At 44.1% G+C, this 21751-nt stretch overlaps 1 protein-coding gene across 2 annotated transcripts in view; it reads left to right on the top strand.

The window, feature by feature from the left end:
* The first annotated feature begins 819 nt into the window (after positions 1 to 819).
* Positions 820 to 21751, top strand: part of SNX2 (sorting nexin 2) — a 77531-nt gene continuing 56599 nt past the window's right edge. For both annotated transcript variants that reach the window (XM_070076041.1, XM_070076040.1), the window contains exon 1: positions 820 to 1021. In XM_070076041.1, the coding sequence (XP_069932142.1) occupies positions 914 to 1021 (108 nt within the window). In that variant the 5' untranslated portion in view covers positions 820 to 913. The remainder of the gene's footprint in view (positions 1022 to 21751) is intronic.

Genomic DNA, 21751 nt, shown 5'->3' on the forward strand with positions numbered 1-21751 from the left:
CCACGTGTGGCTACCCAGATTTAATTGAAATTCAAATTTAAACCTCGGTTCCTCACACTAACGGTATTTCAAGTGCTTGGTGGGCACACGTGGCCGCTGGCTTCGGGATTGGACGGCACAGTTTCATCATTCCAGAAGGTTCTTCCGGACAGCTGTAGCGAGAGCCCAGCCATCTCCCAGATTTTGTGTAATCTTGGCGCAAAGACTGGTCTCCAGCCTCCTTCCACTTCCTAAAGGGGACTTTATTTTTTTTTAAAGATTTTATTTATTTATTTGAAAGTCAGAGTTGCACAGAGAGAGGAGAGGCAGAAAGAGGTGTCTTCCATCTGATGGCTCACTCCCCAATTGACCGCAACAGCCAGAGCTGCGCTGATCCGAAGCCAGGAGCCAGGAGCTTCCTCCGGGTCTCCCACGCGGGCGCAGGGGCCCAAGGACTTGAGCCATCTTCTACTGCTTCCCCAGGCCACAGCAGAGAGCTGGATGGGAAATGGAGCAGCCAGGTCTCGAACCAGTGCTCATATGGGATGCTGGCGCCTCAGGCCAGGGCGTTAACCCGCTGCGCGGCCCCCTAAAGGAGGCTTTAAAACTGGTAGCGGCATCAGAATCTTTGGCCTATTGCTGCCGGGAACGTGACGTGGGGATAAAAGCCTAGGCTTCTTCCACTCCTGTCAGTCGGTGGGCGGTGAGAGGGAGACGTTGACCTAGACCAGTGGGCAGGAGGAGAAGCCTGGGGGCGGGGCCGAGCGCGCGGGGCGGGCGCCGTCACGAGGCAGGGGCGGGGCCGAGCGCGCGGGGCGGGGCCCGGGGGCGGGCCGGGGGCGGGGCCGCCGGGGCCGGCGCGCCAGCCGGGCCGTGCGTGCTCACGTGACAGGTCCGCGCGGCCCCGTTCGCGCAGTCGTCTGGGCGAGCGAAGATGGCGGCCGAGAGGGAGCCTCCTCCGCTGGGGGACGGGAAGCCCACCGACTTTGAGGAGCTGGAGGACGGAGAGGACCTGTTCACCAGCACGGTGTCCACCCTGGAGGTGAGGCCGCGTCGCCGCGGCTGCTGTGCGCGCCGCTGCCGCGCGTGCCTCCAGGGTGCCTGTCCCCCTGCGCGGACCTGTCCCCTCCCCACCCCCTGGGTTTGCGAGGACCGGGTCGGGGTGACACCTGTGACACGGGCCCCGCCTCGGGTGCCTGTCAGTGGGCCGGGGCTGGCCGGGACGGCCCGGCTCCTCGGGGGAGGCGCGTGCGGGCGGGGGCCGGCGGTGCGGGCGGGGGCCCGCTGTCCTCCCGCTGGCCTCCGCGGTCCCTGCAGGCCGGAGCAGGGCTCGTCCGAGGCCGGGGGAGCCCTCGGCGCTGCCCGGAAGCTTGCCTGTCCTCTCGGCGTGGGAGGGTGTGCCCCGAAAGGGCAGCGGGCAGGCGGCAGGCGACGAGGCCGCGGGCGTGCGGGGCGTGCGGGTGCGCTCGGGTGCGCTGGGGTGCTGGCTTTGGGGCTGCTCGGTTGTCCGTTTTTGTCGGTCTGTAGTCCTGAGACTTTGAGGGAGCCCTGGTGTTAGCGGAATAGAAAGTTGGAGGGCGGGAGTAGTCCAGGAAACTGCCTTTCTTTTTTTTTTTTTTAAGTCACCGGGGGAGAAGTAGACACAGATCTCCACTGCCTTTTCCTCTTTTCGCGCATGGTCAGCGATCTCTGACGCTGAGTGTTCCTGTTTTTGTCGAAGGCAACACCCTCGGTGTACCGTAACTGGGCTGGGCCGCCTGTGTGCGGTTGAGGAGGGCACGCACACCCCCTCGCTCGGCGCTAGGCGGGTGCCGGTGCGTTCCGGGCGGGGAGCCTTCCCGGAGCGCCGTGGCCCTCGGGCGGCCCCGCTGGCTTGCCCAGCCCTGCACCAGGTCCGTCGGAAGTTCAAGGTTGGAAACTCAGTTACCTGGAGCTGGGGGCTGCTGGGAACAGGTCTCGGCCCCGACCACACGCGGCTCCGGGACCCCGGCCCATCTCCCTGGGACTGTTGGTTGCCCCGAGGCCGTGGGCAGGTGCCGTGGTGGGCTTGGTGTTTCTCCACAAATCTCCAGCGTTTGACTTGCCTAGTGGGGTCCGTTGTCAGAGTGTGGTTTTGGGGGTTATCGTCTGTGTAGGCCTTGTACAGCTCTGGGGTTACAGCTGCTGTATCAGGTGTTAGAGGTAGTGTGTCCAGGGCTGCGAGGCCTGTATGCCCTTCGGGGAATACAGAGGTTTTCCAACAGGATGAGGACAAACTTGATTTATCTGGTGTGAACTGGAATGCTGTGAACACTAAGCGTTCTGTTTAATTGAGGTTGTTTAGAGTTGAGTAAAAGGAACTGTAATTATCGCCCCCCCGTAGGACTTTTAAAAACAATGACATTTGACCTCTTTTTCTCAATAACAGTCTATAAAGTTTGATTATGAACACTGTAAATTTATCTCAGTTATTGTACTGGGAAACTTGTGAATAAAGTTGTTAGTTGATATTCTCCTAAATCCCTTATTTTCTCTCTCTGCCTCTCTAAGTATCTGCCTTTCAAATAAATACATAAATAAATCCCTTCTTTTGTGGACTCATTCAAGTTATTACTTTGGGAGATTTTTTTGTTGTTTTTTTAAAAGACTTATTTAATTAAAACAGAGATACCTCTTTTTTTTTTTTTAAATTTATTTATTTGAGAGAGAGAGAGGGCTCTTCCATCCTTAGTTCACTCCCCAAATGGCTGTAATAGCTGGAGCTGAGCTGATATGACGCCAGGAGCTTCTTCCAGGTTTCCCATGTGGGTGCAGGGGCCCAAGGACCTGGGCCATCCTCTGCTGCTTTCCCAGGTACATTAGCAGGGAGCTGGATCAGAAGTGGAACAGCTGGGATTGGAAGCAGTGCCAATATGGGATGCTGGCACAGCAGACAGTGGAGTGGCTTTACCTGCTACACGACAGCCCCAAGAGGTATCTTCTGTAAACTGGTTCACATCCCAAATGCCCTCCAACATTTGGGACTGGGGCAGGCCAAGGCCAGGAATCAAGAACTCCATCTGGGTCTCCCATGCCGTTACCAGGATCCCAAGTACTTCCATCACGTGCTGCCTTACCAGGCACATTGGGAGAAAGCTGAATTGAAGTGGAGGGATGCAGGCAACCCAAGTGGCGGCTCAGCCTGCTGTGCCCCAACACTGGCTCCCAGGTTACTGATTTTAAGAAGGTGATATGGTTGTGAGATTTGTAAATTAAGATTTTTGTTCCTTTTCAAACTGAGGAAGTTTGTTAGCAGTATTCTTAGTATATCAAGTAATTAAAAGAAATGCTCATTACCATCGGCAATTTTTTTAACTTATTTGTCAACTGGCTTTTTTTTTTTTTAAGATTTATTTATTTATTTGAAAGAGTTATACAGAGAGAGAGGAGGAGATGCAGAGAGAGAGAGAGGTCTTCCATCCACTGGTTCACTCTCTAACTGGCCAGAATGGCTGGAGCTACGCTGATCCGAAGCCAGGAGCCAGGAGCTTCTTCCTGGTCTCCCACGTGGGTGCAGGGGCCCAAGGACTTGGGCCATCTTCTACTGTTTTCCCAGGCCATAGCGGAGAGCTGGATTGGAAGTGGAGCAGCCGGGACTTGAACAGGCAACCATATGGGTGTCAGCACTGCAGGTGGTGGCTTTACCTGCTGTGCCACAGCACTGGCCCCGAGTTGCCTTTTCAGTTTTAACAGGTGACTACTAAAAAGCCTGTGCAGGGGCCCTAGGACTTGGGCCATCTTCCACTGCTTGCCCAGACCACAGCAGAGAGCTGGATCGGCGGTGGAGCAGCCGGATCTTGGACCAGCTCCCATATGGGATGCTGGCACTGCAAGTGACGGCTTTACCCACTATGCCACAGCACTGGCCTCTGGCTTTCTTTAATTTTTTATTTGCTTGAAAGGTAGAGAGACAGAGACAAGTCTCCCATCTGCTAGTTTCCTCCCCCAAAATGAGTGCAGCAGCCAAGCTTGCGCAGGCCACAACCAGGACCTCAGAACTCAGTCCCGGTCTCCCATGCACGTGGCCGGGATGCAGGTGTTTGAGCCATCAGCTGCTGCGTCCCAGGTTGCACTTTAGCAGGAAACTGGAGCTGGAGCAGTGCCGAGACTCCAACCCTGGTCTCCGGTGTGGGATTTTGGCATCCAAGCACCACTGTGACTGCTGGGCTGAATGCCCACCCCTACTTGTACAGGTGCCTCTCAAACTTCAGTGTGCAGGAGGATCCTTGGAGTTCATGTTTAGATTGCAGATACCCGCGCTTCACTGGAATGTGCATGTTTAATAGAGTGCACTCGATCAGTGTTTTTCAAACTTACTGCAGTAAGTTACCTAGCGCTCTTATTGAAGTACTAATTCTGATTCTATAGCACTGGTGTAGGGCTAAAGGATTTTCATTTTTTACAAGGCCTCCTGGTCCCAGTACTTCCAGGCCAAAGACAAGACTGAGTTTCAAGAGCCTAAGTGATTCTGACATGATCACCTGTCTTGAGTAATTATTAGGAAAAGTTGATTGCTGGCTGTTGTGAGCTTTTGGGGCATGAACCAAGGGATAGTAGTTTATTTTTCTTGCTCAAAGAAAAAAAGAAAAGAAAAAGTTGGTAATTTAAAAAAAAAAAATTTACTTATTTATTTGAAAGAGTTACACAGAGAGAGGAGAAGCAGAGAAAGAGAATCTTCCATCCGCTAGTTCACTCCGCATTTGGCTGCAATGGCCAGAGCTGTGCTGATCCGAAGCCAGGAATCAGGAGCCTCTTCCGGGTCTCCCGCACGAGTTCAGGGGCCTAAGGACTTGGGCCGTCTTCTGCTTTCCCAGGCCATAGCAGAGAGCTGGATCAGAAGTGGAGCAGCCAGGACTTGAACTGTACCCATATGGTATGCCAGCACTACGGGTGGAGGCTTTTACCAGCTATGCCACAGCGCCAGCCCTGGAAATTTTTATTGTATGCCTAGTTTTTAAAGTGGTAACTTTGAACACCAGCATTGTGGCACAGTAGGTAAAGCTGCCGTCATCCCATATGAGTGCCAGTTCAGATCCTGACTGCTCCCTTTCTGATTTAGCTCCCTGCTGATGTGCCTAAGAAACCAGCAGAAGGTGGCCCAAGTATCCACAGACATGTGTACCATTACCACAGTCAGTTGTAGAATTTTCATTACCTTAAAAAGAAACTGTGTGCTGTTTAGCTCTCACCACCCTGATTCACGCATTCTCTGCCCTCAGCCCTAAGCAGCCACTACTCTAATTTCTGTCTCTATAGATTTCCCTACTTTGGACTTTATATTAATGGAATCATGTGATATGCCATCTTTAGCATAATAGTTAGCACGTGGCATAATAGTTTCGAGTTCCCTAGCATGTAACACTACTTCATTTTTATGACCAGATAATATTCTGTTGCCTAGCTAGACCACATTTCTGTTTATCCGTCCGTTGATGAACATTTGTTGTTTTCACCTTTTTGGCTATTATGAATAATGCTGCTAAAAGCACACATGTATCAGTGGAATTGCTGGATCATATGGTGTCTATATTTAATCATTTGAAGAATTGACAGAGAAGTTTCCCAAAGCAGCTGCATCAGTTTACATCCTTATCATTCTTTCTGAGGATGCTAATTTCTTTACATCTCCATCACTTGCTATTTGACTGTTTGGTTTAGTCCATCCTAAGGTGTGTGAAATATTTCCTTACTGGGGTTGTTGATTTGCATTCTTTTTCTTTGTGTTTTTTTTTTTTTAAGATTTATTGATTTATTTGAAAGAGATCTTCCATCTGCTGGTTTATTTCTCATATGGATACAACAAAAATCAGGGCTGGGCTAGGAGCTGTTTCCAGGTCTTTAGGTGGGTGGCAGGGGCCCAAGCACTTGAGCCATACTCTGCTGCTTTGCCAGGGAGCTGGGTTGGAAGTAGAGGAGCCAGGACTTGAACTGGCACCCACAGGGGATGCCAGCATCGCAGGCAGCAGCTTAACCCAGTATGCCACAAGGCCAGCCCCTACATTTTCTTAGTGACTAATGATGTCACCCATGTTTTCATGTGCTGCTTAGCCATTTGTGTATCTTTAGAGAAGTGTATGTTCTGATCTTTTGCTCATTTTTCAATTGGGTTTATTGTTGAGTTGTTCTTTGTATATTCTTGATATAAGTTTCTTGTCAGATATATGATTGGCAAACATTTTCTCCCATTCTGTGGTTGATCATTTTCATGGTCTTGAGTGATCCTGTGAAGCACAAATCTTTTAAGTTTTGATGATATCCAGTATGTTTTTTCTTTGTTGTTCATCCTTTCAGTGTCATATCTTAGAGTCCTCTCCCAAATCCAAAATCATAAAAATTTACTCTTGTGTTTTCTTCTAAGAGTTTTATAATTTTTAGCCTTTCACTGGGATCTGATCCCTTTTTTCTTTTTTAAGATTTATTTATTTATTTGAAAGGTAGAGTTACAGAGAATGGGAGAGACACAGAGATCTTCCATCTGCTGGTTCATATCCCAGATGGCTGCAATGGCCAGGGCTAGGCTAGGCTAAAGCCAGGAGCCAGGAGCTTCCTGCAGGTCTCCCATGTGAGTGGCAGGGGCCCAAGCCCTTGGGCCATCTGCTGCTGCTTTTCTCAGGCCATTTGCAGGGAGCTGGATTGGAAGTGGAGTGGCTGGGACTTCAGTTGGCACCCATATGGGATGCCACTGTTGCAGGTAGCAGATTTACGCACTACACTACAACACCATCCCCAGAGATGTGATCCATTTTGAGTTAGTTTTTGTATGTGATATTAAGACTTAGAGAGAGAGAGAGGTAGAGAGATCTTCCATCTGCTTGTTCTCTCCCTATATGGCTGCAACAGGCTGAGCTGAGCCAGGCCAAAGCCAGGAGCCAGAAGCTTTATCTGGGTGTCCCACGTAGGTATGGGGTCCCAAAGACTTGGTCCATCTTCTGCTCCTTTCCCAGGCTTATTAGCAGGGAGTTGGATCAGAAGTAGAGCAGCCAGGAATCGAACTGGCGCCTATACGGGATGTTGGCGTTGCAGGCGGTGACTTAACCCGTTATACTACAACACCATCCCCTCTAATACCATTTGTTGAACAGAATTCTTTGCCCAGAGAAGGATGGTTAGGACCGTTATTGGTAATCAAATGACCACATAGAGATGCTTGCACTCGGTTCTTGACAGACCTCAAATCCCAGAGTCTCCTGAAATAAAGTTGAAGACCACAATTTTCCCAGCATTGTCATATCATAGTGTTTATAGACCATTTCAACTGGGATTTCCAGATGACCAGCTCACAGGTCTTAGCTTGGTGGTTAAGATGTCCATTGGAACATCTGTAGTCCATGTTGGGTTTGAGTCCCAGCTCCACTTCTGGTCTCAGCTTCCTGCAGATGCATATAACAGCAGGTGATGACTCAGGTGCTTAGGTCCCTGCCGCCCATGTGGGATGCCTGGATTGATTTCATGCTCCTGGCTTCAGCCTGTTGTAACTGAGCTATTTCAGGCATATGAAGAGTAAACTGTGCGTAGGAAATCTCTTACATTTTTCTCTTTCCCTCCCTCCTTCCCACTCATTCTTTTTTTTTTTTTTTTAAAGATTTATTTATTTATTTGAAAGAGTTACACAGAGAGGAGGAGAGGCAGAGAGAGAGAGAGAAAGGTCTGGTTCACTCCCCAGATAGCCGCAATGGCCGGAGCTGCGCCGATCTGAAGCCAGGAGCCAGGAGCTTCTTCCAGGTCTCCCACATGGGTGCAGATGTCCAAGGACTTGGGCCATCTTCTACTGCTTTCCCAGGCCACAGCAGAGAGCTGGACTGGAAGTGGAACAGCTGGGACTTGAACCGGCACCCATATGGGATGTTGGCACTGAAGGCAGCAGCTTTACGCATTATGGCACAGCGCCGGCCCCCCCCCCCATTCTTTTTGTGTGTCTGCCTTTCAAATAAATAAAAAATTTTTAAAAAATAAAATAAAATTTGCCCATCACTTAACCCTAGGTTCTAGAGCTCATGTAAGATAGCAAGTTTAGCTGACTTAAGTAAATTCTTTAGTATTTGCTCTGCCATATAGTTGACATAATAAACGGCATGCAAGGATCAACTAACATGCCAAGTCTTTGAAAATAGGACGTCTCCAATAGAGAAAAAAACTGTGTACAGAAAGCTCTGCTACATAGAGATTATATGATCTAAAAACACACCTAAAGTACCAGTGAATGGAGGGTTCTAATTCCTGTCAACATTTCTGACACATAGTGGATGAACAATAAATGTTTTTGTTGGCTGGAAAAGCTCAGTGAGGAGGTAGTGTGTGTGAGAGGCCTTGGAGGGTGGGGTGAAATTGCAAAGTAGAGGAGTAGCAAGGGTCGCTTAAGGGTTAGTCCACATTCTAGGGACTCATAAATAATTCTGAGTGTCTGAGTATAGGATGTTACAGGTTCACATGTAATGAGACTTCACAGCACTGGGATGTTGACCTGGCAGTAATGTGATCGCCTAGGCAGCACTGGTAGCAGTCTGAGGCATTTGTTTGGGTGTCAACTACTAGTTATAGGAATTAAGTTGGAGACTCTTAATAGTCTGAGGCTAGTGACCTCCAGAAGAAAAATTTAAGTGATTAAAGAGAAAGGATCTGGAACAACAACATTAAAAGGTTTAACATTTGTAAGATTCCTTCTCTTCAGGTGATATTTTAAAAAATTTATTTACACTTTATATGAGAGATATCTACAATCTGCTGGTTCGCTCCCCAGCGAGGAGCAACAGCCAGTATCAGGTCAGGCTGAAGTCAGGAGCCCAGAACTTAATTTGGGTCTCCCATTTGGGTAGCAAGGACTCAGGTTCTTGAACCATCATCTACTGCTTCCTGGGGTACGTATGAGCAGGACGCTAGATCTGAAGCGCAAGAGGCACTCTGTTATGGGATGCAAGCATCCTGGTGACAACCGCTGTGCTAAATGCCTGCCCCTTCAGGTGATTCTTAGAGGAAGGGAATATAAGCTTATTTTATTTGGCCTTCGCACACCAGTGAAGATGCAGCACATCCCGTATTAGCAGATCTGGATCCCCATTTACGTGCCAGGGAAGTCAGTTTATGATGCCCTTGTTTGTGTCCTTGCAGCCCTTGTGGGGGACTCGGATAGAGCTGTGGCTTTGGCATGGCTTCTTGCAGCCATTTGGGCAGTGAACCAGCAGATAGAAGATCTTTCTGGTCTCTCCTTCTTTGTCACTCTGTCTTTCAAATTAATTAGTTAATTAAAAAAAGAGAAATGGTAGATGGTATTAAGATACAGATTTAGGAATGTTGTAAGAATTTAAATGTAATAACACTGAACCAAACTGGATGGAAATCTGATAGTTCCTGCCCTCATCTAGTGTATGAACCAACAAGAATCATTATAAAAAATAAAACCATGTGAATAAATAATTGTAATACCAGATGAGACGTGTAGTTGAAGTGTGCACAACAGAAAATGGTATAGAAATGTGGTCAGAATTAGTTGCATAGAAATGATGTTTGAAACCCTGGAAGTAGACATTCTCAATGGAGAGTGAATAGAATAACTGTTGATACAAGAGGACCTGAAGACAAATTGAATTTTTGTTTCAGCACAACAGATAATAACAGTATGTATAACTTGTTTTCCAAATGTTAGGAAGTCCACCAATCTTACACCAATTTTACACTTACAAATTTTGTGAAAATTTCATTGTGAATTATGTTTTTGGGGAAAAATACTTTGTAAATATTTAAAGCATTTAACATGGAAGACTCCAGTAGGGTATTTTTCAAGAGTCATAATCTTCATTGGTCACTTCTCATTGAAACCATTAAATTTAAAAAATTTTTAATAATTTTTAGAAGTCTTTAGTAAATATAAATTTCATAGATACTACTTTTGGAATATAGCAGTTCTTTCCCCTATACCTGCCCTCCCACCCCCACTCCTGTCCCACCTCTTACTCCTTCTCCCATTCTATTCTTCATTAAGATGCATTTTTAATTATCTTTATATACAGAAGACCAACTTTACACTAAGTAAAGATTTCAACAGTTTGAACTCACACAGAAACAAGTACTACTTGAAGACAAGTTTTCTGGTTTTTTTTGTTTGTTTGTTTGTTTTTTTTTTGACAGGCAGAGTGGACAGTGAGAGAGAGAGAGAGAGACAGAGAAAAAGGTCTTCCTTTTGCCGTTGGTTCACCCTCCAATGCCCGCCGCGGCCAGCGCGCTGCGGCCGGCGCACTGCACTGATCCAATGGCAGGAGCCAGGTACTTATCCTGGTCTCCCATGGGGTACAGGGCCCAAGTACTTAGGCCATCCTCCACTGCACTCCCGGGCCACAGCAGAGAGCTGGCCTGGAAGAGGGGCAACTGGGATAGAATCCGGTGTCCCGACCGGGACTAGAACCCGGTGTGCTGGCGCCACAAGGCGGAGGATTAGCCTAGTGAGCCGCGGCACCGGCCCCATATGGCTGCCTTATACACAGAAGACCAACTCTGTACTAAGTAAAGATTTCAACAGTTTACACACACACACACACAAAACTGTTGGAGAACAAGTATTACAGTTAAGTCTCATAATTCATTGAGGACCGAGATCCTGCATGGGGAGTCAGCGCACAGTGACTCCTGTTGCTAATTTAAAAATTAACACTCTTATGTATGATGTCAGTGACCACCGGAGGCTCTTGATATGAGCTGCCTAGGCTATGGAAGCCTTTAAAATCCAAAAACTCCATTAGTATTTGGACAAGGTTATAAGCAAAGCAGAAGTTCTCTTCTCCCTTCACAAAAAAGTACATCCTTCTTTGATGGTTACTTCTTTCCATTGGGTCTCACTCACAGAGATCCTTCATGTAGAATATTCTTTGCCACCCTGTCTTGGCTTTCCATTCCTGAAGTGCTTTCATGGGCTTTTCAGCCAGACCAGGTAGCCTTAAGGGCTGATTTTGAGGTCAGAGTGTTACTTAAAGCAGTTGTCATTCTGTGAGTCTACTGTGTGGACTGCTTCCCATGTTGGAACATTCTCTTTTTTGTAATTCAATCTAATATAATTATCCCCCACACTGGATCCAATTTATATGGTCATTTTAAGACTTAATCCTATCTATATGTTCGTTTTAACACTTAATATGATCACTTTAATACATACAATGAAATTTTTATCACCCAGCTTAATGGGATTTGGGGTCCCATGACAAGTTTTTAAACTGTACCCTTAGGAATGTATGCAGAACTATACAGCTTTACAGTTAGAAACTTCCTCCTCCCTCTCTTATTCCCACTCTTTATTTCTGAGATCCATCCTCAGTTGACTTTATACGCATATGATTAACTCTATGTTCAGAGTTCAACAAATAGTATGAAGATAAAAAAACAAAAACAAAAACCTGTTCCTTGACAGTCAAGGCAAGGGCAGCTCAAGTCATCCCTTGTCAGTGTCAGTTTCACATGTACAGATTTCATTTTAGGATCTCTCTTCATTCTTGCAGATCAAAGAGAATGTATGGTATTTGTCCTTTGGGACTGGCTTATTTCACTAATATGATGTTTTCCAGATTATTGGAAATGACTGGCTTTCATTTTTTTTTTTACTGCTATGTAGTATTCCATAGAGTACCTTCCCATAATTTCTTTTTCCAGTCTTCGATTGACAGGCATTTAGGTTGGATCCATGTCTTAGCTATTATGAATTGAGTTGCAATAAACATGGGGGTGCAGATAACTCTTCTGTTTACTGATGCATTTCCCTTGGGTAAATCCCCAGGAGTAGAATGGCTGGGTTATAAGGCAGGTCTATATTCAGATTTCTGAGGTATCTCCATACTGTCCTCCATAGTGGCTTTACCAGTCGACAATCCCACCAACAGTGGATTAGTACCTTTTCCTCCATGTACTCGCCAGCATTTGTTGTTTGTTGATTTCTGAATGAAAGCCATTCTAACTGGGGTGAGGTGAAACCTCATTGTGGTTTTGATTTGCATTTTGCTGACAGCTAGTGATCCTGAACTTTATTTATTTATTTATTTATTTATTTTTACAGGCAGAGTTAAGACAGTGAGAGAGAGAGAGAGAGACAGAGAAAGGTCTTTCTTCCATTGGTTCACTCCCCAAATGGCCTGTATGGCCAGCGCTGCGCCAATCCGAAGCCAGGAGCCAGGTGCTTCCTCCTGGTCTCCCATGTGGGTGCAGGGCCCAAGCACTTGGGCCATCCTCCACTGCCTTCCCGGGCCACAGCAGAGAGCTGGACAGGAAGAGGAGCAACCGGGACAGAATCCAGCTCCAGGAAGAGGAGCAACCGGGACTAGAACCTGGGGTGCCGGCGCCTCAGGCCGGGGATTAGCCAAGTGAGCCGCGGTGCTGGCCATTTTTTCATGTACCTGTTGGCCATTTTGATTTCTTCTTTTGAAAAATGTCTGTTTAAGTCCTTTGCCTATTTCTTTTTTTTTTTTTTTTAAGATTTTTTTATTTATTTGAAAGTCAGAGTTACACAGGAAGAGGAGAGGCAGAGAGAGAAAGAGGTCTTCCATCCGATGGTTCACTCCCCAGATGGCTGCAATGGCTGGAGCTGTGCCGATCCAAAGCCAGGAGCCAGGAGCTTCTTCCTGGTCTCCCATGTGGGTTCAGGGGCCCAAGAACTTAGACCATCCTCTACTGCCTTTTCAGGCCATAGCAGAGAGCTGGAATGGAAGTGGAGCAGCTGGGTCTTGAACCTGTGCCCATATGGGATGCCAGTGCCTCAGGCCAGGGTGTTGAAGCACTCAGCCATAGTGCCAGCCCCTGCCCATTTCTTAACTCAGTTGTTTGTTTTGTTGTTGTGAAGTTTCTTGATCCCTTTGTATATTCTGGCTATTCTTTATCAGTTACATGATTTGCAAATAATTTCTCCCATTCTGTCAGTTACCTATTCACTTTCATGACTGTTTCTTTTGCAGTACAGAAACTTCTCAATTTGATGTAATCCCATTTGTTAATTTTGGTTTTGATTGCATGTGCCTCTGGGGTCTTTTCCAAGAACTCTTTGCCTATGTCAGTATCTTGCAGGGTTTCCCCAATGTTCTCTAATAATTTGATTGTGTTGTGTCATAGATTTAGATCTTTAATCCATTTTGAGTGGATTTTTGTATAAGGTGTAAGATAGGCGTCTTGCTTCCTACTCCTGCATGTGGAAATCCAGTTTTCCCAGCACCTTTTGTTGCGGAGACTGTCCATGCTCCATGGATTGGTTTTAGCTCCTTGGTCAAAATGATTTGGTTGTCGGTGCTTGGATTGATTTCTGGCAATTCTATGCTATTCCATTGGTCTTTACATCTGTCTTTGTACCAAGCTGTTTCGATTATAGCTGCCTTGTAGTATGTCTTGAAGTCTGCTGTTGTGATGCCTTTGTCTGTTTTCATATTGTATAAGATTGCTTTAGCTATCTGAGGTCTCCTGTGTTTCCATATGAATGTCAGCATCATTTTCTCTATATCTGAGAAGAATGTCTTTGTTATTTTGATTGGTATCGTGCTGAATCTGTAAATTGCTTTTGGAAGAGTGGACATTTTGATGATATTGATCCTTCCAATCCATGAACATGGAAGATTTTTCCCTTGTTTTGTATCTTCTATTTCTTTAAAGTTTTGTAATTCTCATCGTAGAGATCTTTGACATCCTTGGTTAAATTTACTCCAATTTATTTGAATTTGCTGAGACTTGCTTTATGGCCTACCATGTGGTCAGTCCTAGAGAAATGTGGGGAAATTAGTTACGCGAAGCGATTCAAAGATGGTACCCAGAGGAAGTAAGGTGGGTGGAATCCGAAGTTGTTTACCACCAAAGCTAATTGGCCATGCAGCATCAGGGGAGGTAACAAAACTAGTAACAAGTGTATAGACATATGGCTAGTCCTATAGAAATCATCCTGTAAAGTGACCCTTTAAGTGATTGGTTGGTCCTTATGCCCTGCCCCAATGACTCTGCAGTTTTGTGCTTTAAAAGGCTTTGCTACACGCGAAATAAACGGGTTCTTGCTTGACTTAACTCCCCCTGCTGCATCTGACTGTCTCCGGGAACAAGGGAGGCTGGGGAATGGGCAAGCAGTGCACCTATTTTTCCTCGAGCCCAGTCCATCCTGTATGGGTGGACTAAGACCCTGCAGAGAAGGTTCCCATGGACTGCTGAGAAGAATGTGTTTTGCAGCCGTAGGATGAAAAGTTCTGTAGATATATCTGTTAGGTCTATTTTGTCTGTAGTGTCGATTAAATCTGCTGTTTCCATGCTGATTTTCTGTCTGGTTGATCTGAGCATTGCTGAAAGTTGGGTATTGAATTCCCCCAATACTATTGAATTGGAATCTATGTCTCCCTTTAGATCCCTTAACATTTCTTTCAAATAGCCAGGTGCCCTGTAATTAGGTGCATATGTGTTTATAATAGTTATATCTTCCTGTTGAATCAATCGATCCCTTAATCATTACATAGTGCCCTTCATGGTCTCTTTTAAGTTTTTGAGTTAAAATCTGTTTTGTCTGAGTTTAGGATGGCTACACCAGCTGTTTTTTGGTTTCTGTTGGCACAGAATATCTTTTTCCATCCTTCCACTTTCAGTCTGGGTACATTTTTGTTGGAGAGATGTGTTTCTTGTAGGCAGGACATAGATGGGTTTTGTTTTTTTAATCCATTCAGCCATTCTGTGTCTTTTAACTGGGGAATTGAGGCCATTTACGTTCAAGGTGACTGTTGATAAGCAACAGCTTTGCCCTGCTATTTTTCCAACTATATTCCTATTTTTTACTTTGAATTTCCTTTGAACTTTTACTGGGAGATTGCCTTCCTTTACCTTCCTTAGTGATGACCATGTTTCTGTGTGTAGCACTTCCTTGAACATCTTCTGTAGGGCCTGACAGGTAGTGACAAATTCTTTCAATTTCTGTTTGTTATGGAATGTTTTTATTTCACCTTCATTCGTAAATGAGAACTTTGCAGGGTAAAGTATTCCGGGTTGACAGTTCTTTTATCTTAAGACTTGAAATATATCTTGGCATTCTCTCCTAGCCTATCGGGTTTCTTAAGGGAAGCCCTCTGTGAGTGTAATTAGAGATCCTCTGAAAGTAATCTGGCATTTCTCTCGTGCACATTTTAGAATTTTTTCTTTATGTTTTATTGTGATGAGTTTGATTACAAACTGCCTTGATGAAGATCTTTTCTAGTCCTGTCTATTAGGACTTCTATGTGCCTCCTGTACTTGTATGTCCCTTTCTTTCTCCAAATTAGGGAAGTTTTCTGTTATTATTTCCCTAAAAAGGTTTACTAATCCTTTGTCTCTTTCAGTGCCTTCAGGAACTCCTAGAACCCTTATGTTGGGTTGTTTGATAGTATCCTATAGATTCCCAACAGTGTTTTTTAGTTTTCTAATTTCTTCTTCTTGTCTTTGGTTTGACTTCAGAATTTTCATCGGTAGTTCGGATATTCTTTCTTCTGCTGCACCTATTCTGTTGTGACTTTCCACTGCAGTTTTTATTCTATTGAATTCTTAAATTTGATTTCTCTTTAAGATCTGAATTTCGTGGAGAATTTTTTTTTCATGTCATGTACAGCATTCAGTAGCTCATACATTTGCTTCTGATTACTTCTGTGCATTCTTATGATCAATGTTTTTAATTCCATTTCTGGCATTTCTTCAGTCTTATCTTCACAATCTAGTATTGAAGTGTTGTGTTCTTTGGGGGCGTCATGTTGTCTTATTCTAGTTTCTTGAATTAGTGTGTTTTTTCATTTGGCATTTGTGGAGATATACATTGGTTTCTTCTTTTTTTTTTTTTTTCCTGCTGTGCTGGCTTTTATCTTTGTACTGTGCCTCCGTGGATATGTGGAGCATCTGCTTTCAGTGAATATCTAGAGGTGTGTGGTGGGTGTGGCCAGGAATCTCTGTTCAGTTCTCCAGGGTAAAGGGTGTGCCTAAGGTGACACACCCAGGTTTGGCCCAGTAAATATCCTCTTATTTATTTATAAGAAGGGCTATTTATTCTGCTCAGCTGAACTGCTCTCCTCAAACGAGACCAGCGCCTGAGCGCTAGCCCAAGCAGGTGTAATATTCATCTGCTCTGTCCCAAGGACCACACAAAGAATCTGTGCAGTCCTCAGCATAAGCTCAAATTCCCGAACAATGTCTCTTACCAAGTAACCAGGAAGCCCTGAATGTGTGGAATTTCCCACAGTGACTGCCCAGAGTCCCAGCCACACTCTGAGTCCTCCCACACAGCTTCAGTGTTTTTGTTTTGTTTTGTTTTGTTTTTAACAGTTCTGGCACACAAGCCTCCCACATTCAGGAGCACTTAGCCCTCTGTTAGTGCTCCCCACCAGAGTCAGGTGTTTCCACTTGGCTAATTGCTGGGCACAGACACAAGATTGTGCAGCTGTTGTGTGTCCAAAATGGTGCCTGTTCTGTCTGCTTGTTATAGGACACCTTTGTAAGATGGGGGTGGGGGGAGAGAATCGTGTCTTTCCTTTTTTCTCCCCTCTAGTTTGGTAGGTACAATGTCCCTCAATGGGTCTTCAGGCTGGGTTCCCTGTAGGCTCTTCCTGCAGCTTTATCGCCAGTGGATTGGGCTGCTGCATTCTTGTCTCACCTCACTCTCTCACTGCCGAAGCCTCTCGGTGGCTGGAGTCCTGAGCTGTGGGCGTCCATGCCCTCCACATAGGTCCACTGTGCCCCTCCAGTTTGCGTAGTGTTTCCTCTGCCATTTTCTTCTTAACTCTTCGCTGAAACTGTGCTCTCTCCACATTTTTTAAAAAATTTTAAATTTTTTTTTTTATTTTTTGACAGGCAGAGTGGACAGTGAGAGAGAGAGAGAGAGAAAGGTCTTCCTTTGCCGTTGGTTCACCCTCCAATGGCCGCCGCGGCCGGTGCACTGCGGCCGGCGCACCGCGCTGATCCGATGGCAGGAGCCAGGTACTTCTGGTCTCCCATGGGGTGCAGGGCCCAAGTACTTGGGCCATCCTCCACTGCACTCCCAGGCCACAGCAGAGAGCTGGCCTGGAAGAGGGGCAACCGGGACAGAATCCGGCGCCCCGACCGGGACTAGAACCCGGTGTGCCGGCGCCGCAAGGTGGAGGATTAGCCTAGTGAGCCGCAGCGCTGGCTCTCCACATTTTTTTAATCTATCCTCTCCTGCACCAGAGCGGTAAGTTCCCTCTCTACTCCGCCATCTTGGAACCTCTCCCTCATCATTTTAAAGTTGTTCTAGCTTTGTTAAGAGTTTTAAACGATGAATACATGTTAATTGCGACAGATGGTTTTTCCTGATCCATTATAATGATTGTAATTTTCTCCTGTTGTTTATTGGTAAAATTAGATTATATCAATTGATCCTTTCCCCCAAATAATGAATGAGCCTCAAATTCCTGGCATAAACCCCATACAGTCATAATGAAATTACCCTTCTTACCTACTTGGCTTGATTCATTTATTTGTTAGTATTTTGTTTAGGGTATTGTGTCGGTGTTTGACAGGTTATTGTGTAGTAGAGTTTTTCCTTTTTTTGTAACGTTTGGTTTCGGCATCAGAAATGTTGGCATCATGAAATGAACTGGGAGAGTTTCCTTGTCTTCTGCACTTGGAAGAGGTTGTACACAGTACTCTTACATTTTCCTTAAATTTTGGTGAAATTCACTAACGTCATCTGAACTGTAGTTTTGTTAAAAAGATTTTTAACTATGAATTTTGTGTTGTAAATAGACACAGAGCTAGTTTTGCGAACTTTGTAGTAAGAGGCTTTTAAGTAATTTTCCCATTAATTCTCAGTTGTGAAGTTTATGGACATAGGTTTTTCAGAACTTAAGGGGGTGATGCCCCCTTTTCATTCTTGGTAATGATAATTCATGTTTTCTTTTTAATTATTTATTTATTTATTTATTTTGATCTGGTTTCTTACTTTCTTAGGGTCCTTTCAAAACATCAATCTTTCCTTCAATTGATATTTTTTATTTCTTCTGTTTTGAATTTTAGTATTACCTGTTCCTTATTTCTTTTCTACTAGTTGCATTGTGTATAACTTGCTCCTTATTAAAGTAGAAGCTTAGAGCATTTATTTGAGGCTTGGTATTTAGCTATATATTTCACTCTGACCACTTCTTTGGCTTCATCTTATAAAGTTTGATACTGTGTTTTCATCTTCATTAAATTTAAAAGTATTTTCTGGTTTCCTGTGTGGTATGATTCTTTTATTCATGGGTTTATATTGAAGTTTATTGTTTAATTTCCAAAATTGGGGATTTTTCTAGAAAGCTTTCTGTTACTGATTTCTAGTTTAATTTGAATGAGAGAATGTTTCATGATTTCACTTCTTTAAAGTTTATTAAGGTTTTATGGTCTAGAATCATGGTGAATGTTCTATGTGCATGTTTGGAAAGAATATTTAGTCTGCTATTGGAGGGTGGTGTGTTCTGTAACTGTTAGGTTGAGTTGGTGAACAGTGTTTCTCATGTATTATTATTTCCCTACAATCTGTTGTACATGTTCTATCAGAGAAGAGCGTTGAAGTCTCCAAGAATAATTGTCGATTTTTTTTCCCTTTTTAGTTGTTAGCTTTTCTTCATGTATTTTGAAGTTTTTTTACTCATATGGACATCTGGGATACTTATCTACATTGATCCCTTTATCATATGAGTTCCCTCTTTCTTGCTGAAAATAGTCCTTTTTTTAAATTTTTATTTAATAAATATGAATTTCCAAAGTACAACTTTTGGATTATAGCAGCTTTTTCCCCCCATAACCTCCCTCCTACCCGCAACCATCCCATCTCCCGCTCCCTCTCCCATCCCATCCCATCCCATTCTTCATCAAGATTCATTTTCAATTATCTTTATGTACAGAAGATCAACTTAGTATATACTAAGTAAAGATTTCAACAGTTTGCACCCACATAGAAACACAAAGTATAAAGTACTGTTTGAGTATAGTTATACCGTTAATTCACATAGTACAACACATTAAGGACAGAGATCCTACATGGGGAGTAAGTGCACAGTGACTCCTGTTGTTGATTAAACAATTGACTGTCTTGTTTATGACATCAGTAATCACCCGAGGCTCTCGTCATGAGCTGCCAAGGCTATGGAAGCCTCTTCAGTTTGCCAACTCTGATCTTATTTAGACAAGGCCATAGTCAAAGTGAAAGTTCTCTCCTCCCTTCAGAGAAAGGTACCTCCTTCTTTGATGGCCTGTTCTTTCTGTTGGGATCTCACTCACAGAGATCTTTCATTTAGGTCATTTTTTTTTTTTTAACCACAGAATCTTGGCTTTCCATGCCTGAAATGCTCTCATGGGCTTTTTAGCCAGATCCGAATGCCTTAAGGGCTGATTCTGAGGCCAGAGTGCTGTTTAGGACATCTTCCATTCTATGAGTCTGTATTAGTCCTTATTCTGAACTGCATTTAGTGTTTATTTGCCACTCCAGCCTTCTTTTACTTTTTTTCCCCCCATGACATGTTTCCCCTTATTTTACTTATTTATGTCTTCAAAATAGGTGTTGGGTAGGCAGCATATTGTTATGTGTAGTTATTTTTGTATCTAATGTGCTCATCTCTGTCTTCTGATTGGTGTGTTTAGACTATTATCGTTTAATGTAATTGTTGATGTTTGGATTAGATCTAAGATTGTTTACTGTTTTTTGCTTTTTTTCGTATTTCTTTGCCTCCTTCTATTTGTCTTTTTTTTTAGCATTTTAATTTAGCTGCTAAAATTTTAACATGATTTTCTCAAACATAAATATATATAATTTAGTGGGTATTCTATGGATTACAGTATGCACACCTAACCTTTGACAGTCCTATTATAATTAATGCTATACTTTCACAGATTAAATGCAGAGCTTAGCAACAATATAGATCCATTTACTATCTGTACTTTATGTTAGGGTTTTTTGTGTATAACATCTTCTTGCATTGAAAACCTTACCAGGCAATATTACAGTTTTTGCGTTCAACAGTCATACCTATTCTAAATAGTTTAGAGGAGAAAAATGGTCTGTTCTGTTTCCCCATTTGGTTAATATTTCTGTGTCTCTTATTTCTGAAGATCTAAGTTTTCCTTAATGTGTCTTCAGCCTGAAGAACTGTTTTTAGTGCGTCTTTTTTTTTTTTTTAACATTGGCCTGGTGTCAGCAGATTCCTAGTTTTCATTGATATGAGAATATCTATTTTAGCTCCATTGCTGAAGAATATTATTGATAGATATACAACTATGAGACGATAATTACTTTCCATCAGCACTCTATAGATTTTACGCTACTATATTCTCGTCTCTGATTTCTGATGAGGAGTATGTAGACATTCTAATCATTTCCTCCAATGTGTTTTTAAAATTTTTCAGCTGCTGCAAGTTTTTATTTTTTAAAATATTTATTTGTTTAAAAATATTTATTTGAATGGCAACGTGACAGAGAGAGATATTCCATCTGCTGATTCACTCCCTGAATGGCCATAATGGCCCAGGCTGAAGCCAGGAGAAAGGAACTTCTTCCAGGTTTCCCACATGGGTGCAGGGGTCCAGGTATTTGGGCCATCTTCCACTGTTTTCCCAGCCTCATTAGCAGGGAGCTGGATTGGAAGTGGAGCAGCCGGGACTCAAACTGGCACCCATATGGGTTGTCGACACTGCAGCTGGAGGCCTAACTGTATGCCACAGCGCTGTCCCCTCTGTTCAGTTTTTTAAACTGTTTTCCATCTTTGTTTTTTAGATTGAATGTTTTATGTTGATTTACAAGTTCACTGAATTTTTATCTCAAGAATGGTAAAGGATCTGACTTTTTACTCTCCTGGTAAGCTAACACAACTCGTATTCCAGCTGCTGAAAGGAAACAGGATAGAGGATTTTTTACCCAAAGCATAGAAAGCAGTGAACCATGTTTGTGACTGTTTCCTTTGCCCCTCCTGTGCTTCTGGGGTGTGATCTGGGCCCAAGTGAATGCAGCACCTGTGTTTGGCTTGTGTCACAGCTGAGGAATCACAGTTCAGGGAGCCTAAATCACTTACAGTAGGCAATAATTCTGTCTACTCTTGGTCCTAGAGGAAACATAATCTCTAATATGCTGTGCAGTAAACAAACCTGGTCTTTGCTTTGGAAAGAGACACTTAACCTCTCTCTTCCACTATTCAGTATTTTATAAACATTCATGAAAAGATAGTCTGGAACAGGGGAGCAGATGCCTCTGCTGGCAACATGTGCAGAAACATGAGAGACCCATGGAGAATTTGGTACACTCTTCTGAGTTTATTCCACAGATGTGCAGCATGACTATAAGCCCATGATTTGCTCAGACTGGTTCACAGAATTGAGGGGTTCTGGTGTTCATTTTTCTCCTGGATCCCTCTACTTCTCATTCCTTACCTCCCAGGGACTTCTTCCCACTTCCTCTGACAAGAAACCTAGGTTTCTCAAGAGTTTATCTGCCTGTGCTGCCATACTCTTGGCCAGCCTGGTCCAGCCTTGCAGAAAAGCAGTAAAAGAAAGGAAAGAAAATACTAATGAGGATTTCTGCTCCCCTACTCTGCAGAATACTAGGTCCCCTTTTCCTGGTTCAGTTGGCTGGAGAATAGATTTTCTCTTGACATTTTAGATGTTAGCATTCTCTGCTGCTGTCATACAGCTACACAGCTGGGTCTGGCCTAAGGGCAGGGCCAGGAAAAACAAAAACCGAGAAAAGGATAAAGAGTCTTTCCGCCCATCTTCCTTTATTTAGGCCAGAAAGGCTAAGAGTTTTTCAGAGAACTGTTTCTGCACACAC

Source organism: Oryctolagus cuniculus, chromosome 6, assembly GCF_964237555.1.
Source record: "Oryctolagus cuniculus chromosome 6, mOryCun1.1, whole genome shotgun sequence".
Taxonomy (NCBI): domain Eukaryota; kingdom Metazoa; phylum Chordata; class Mammalia; order Lagomorpha; family Leporidae; genus Oryctolagus; species Oryctolagus cuniculus.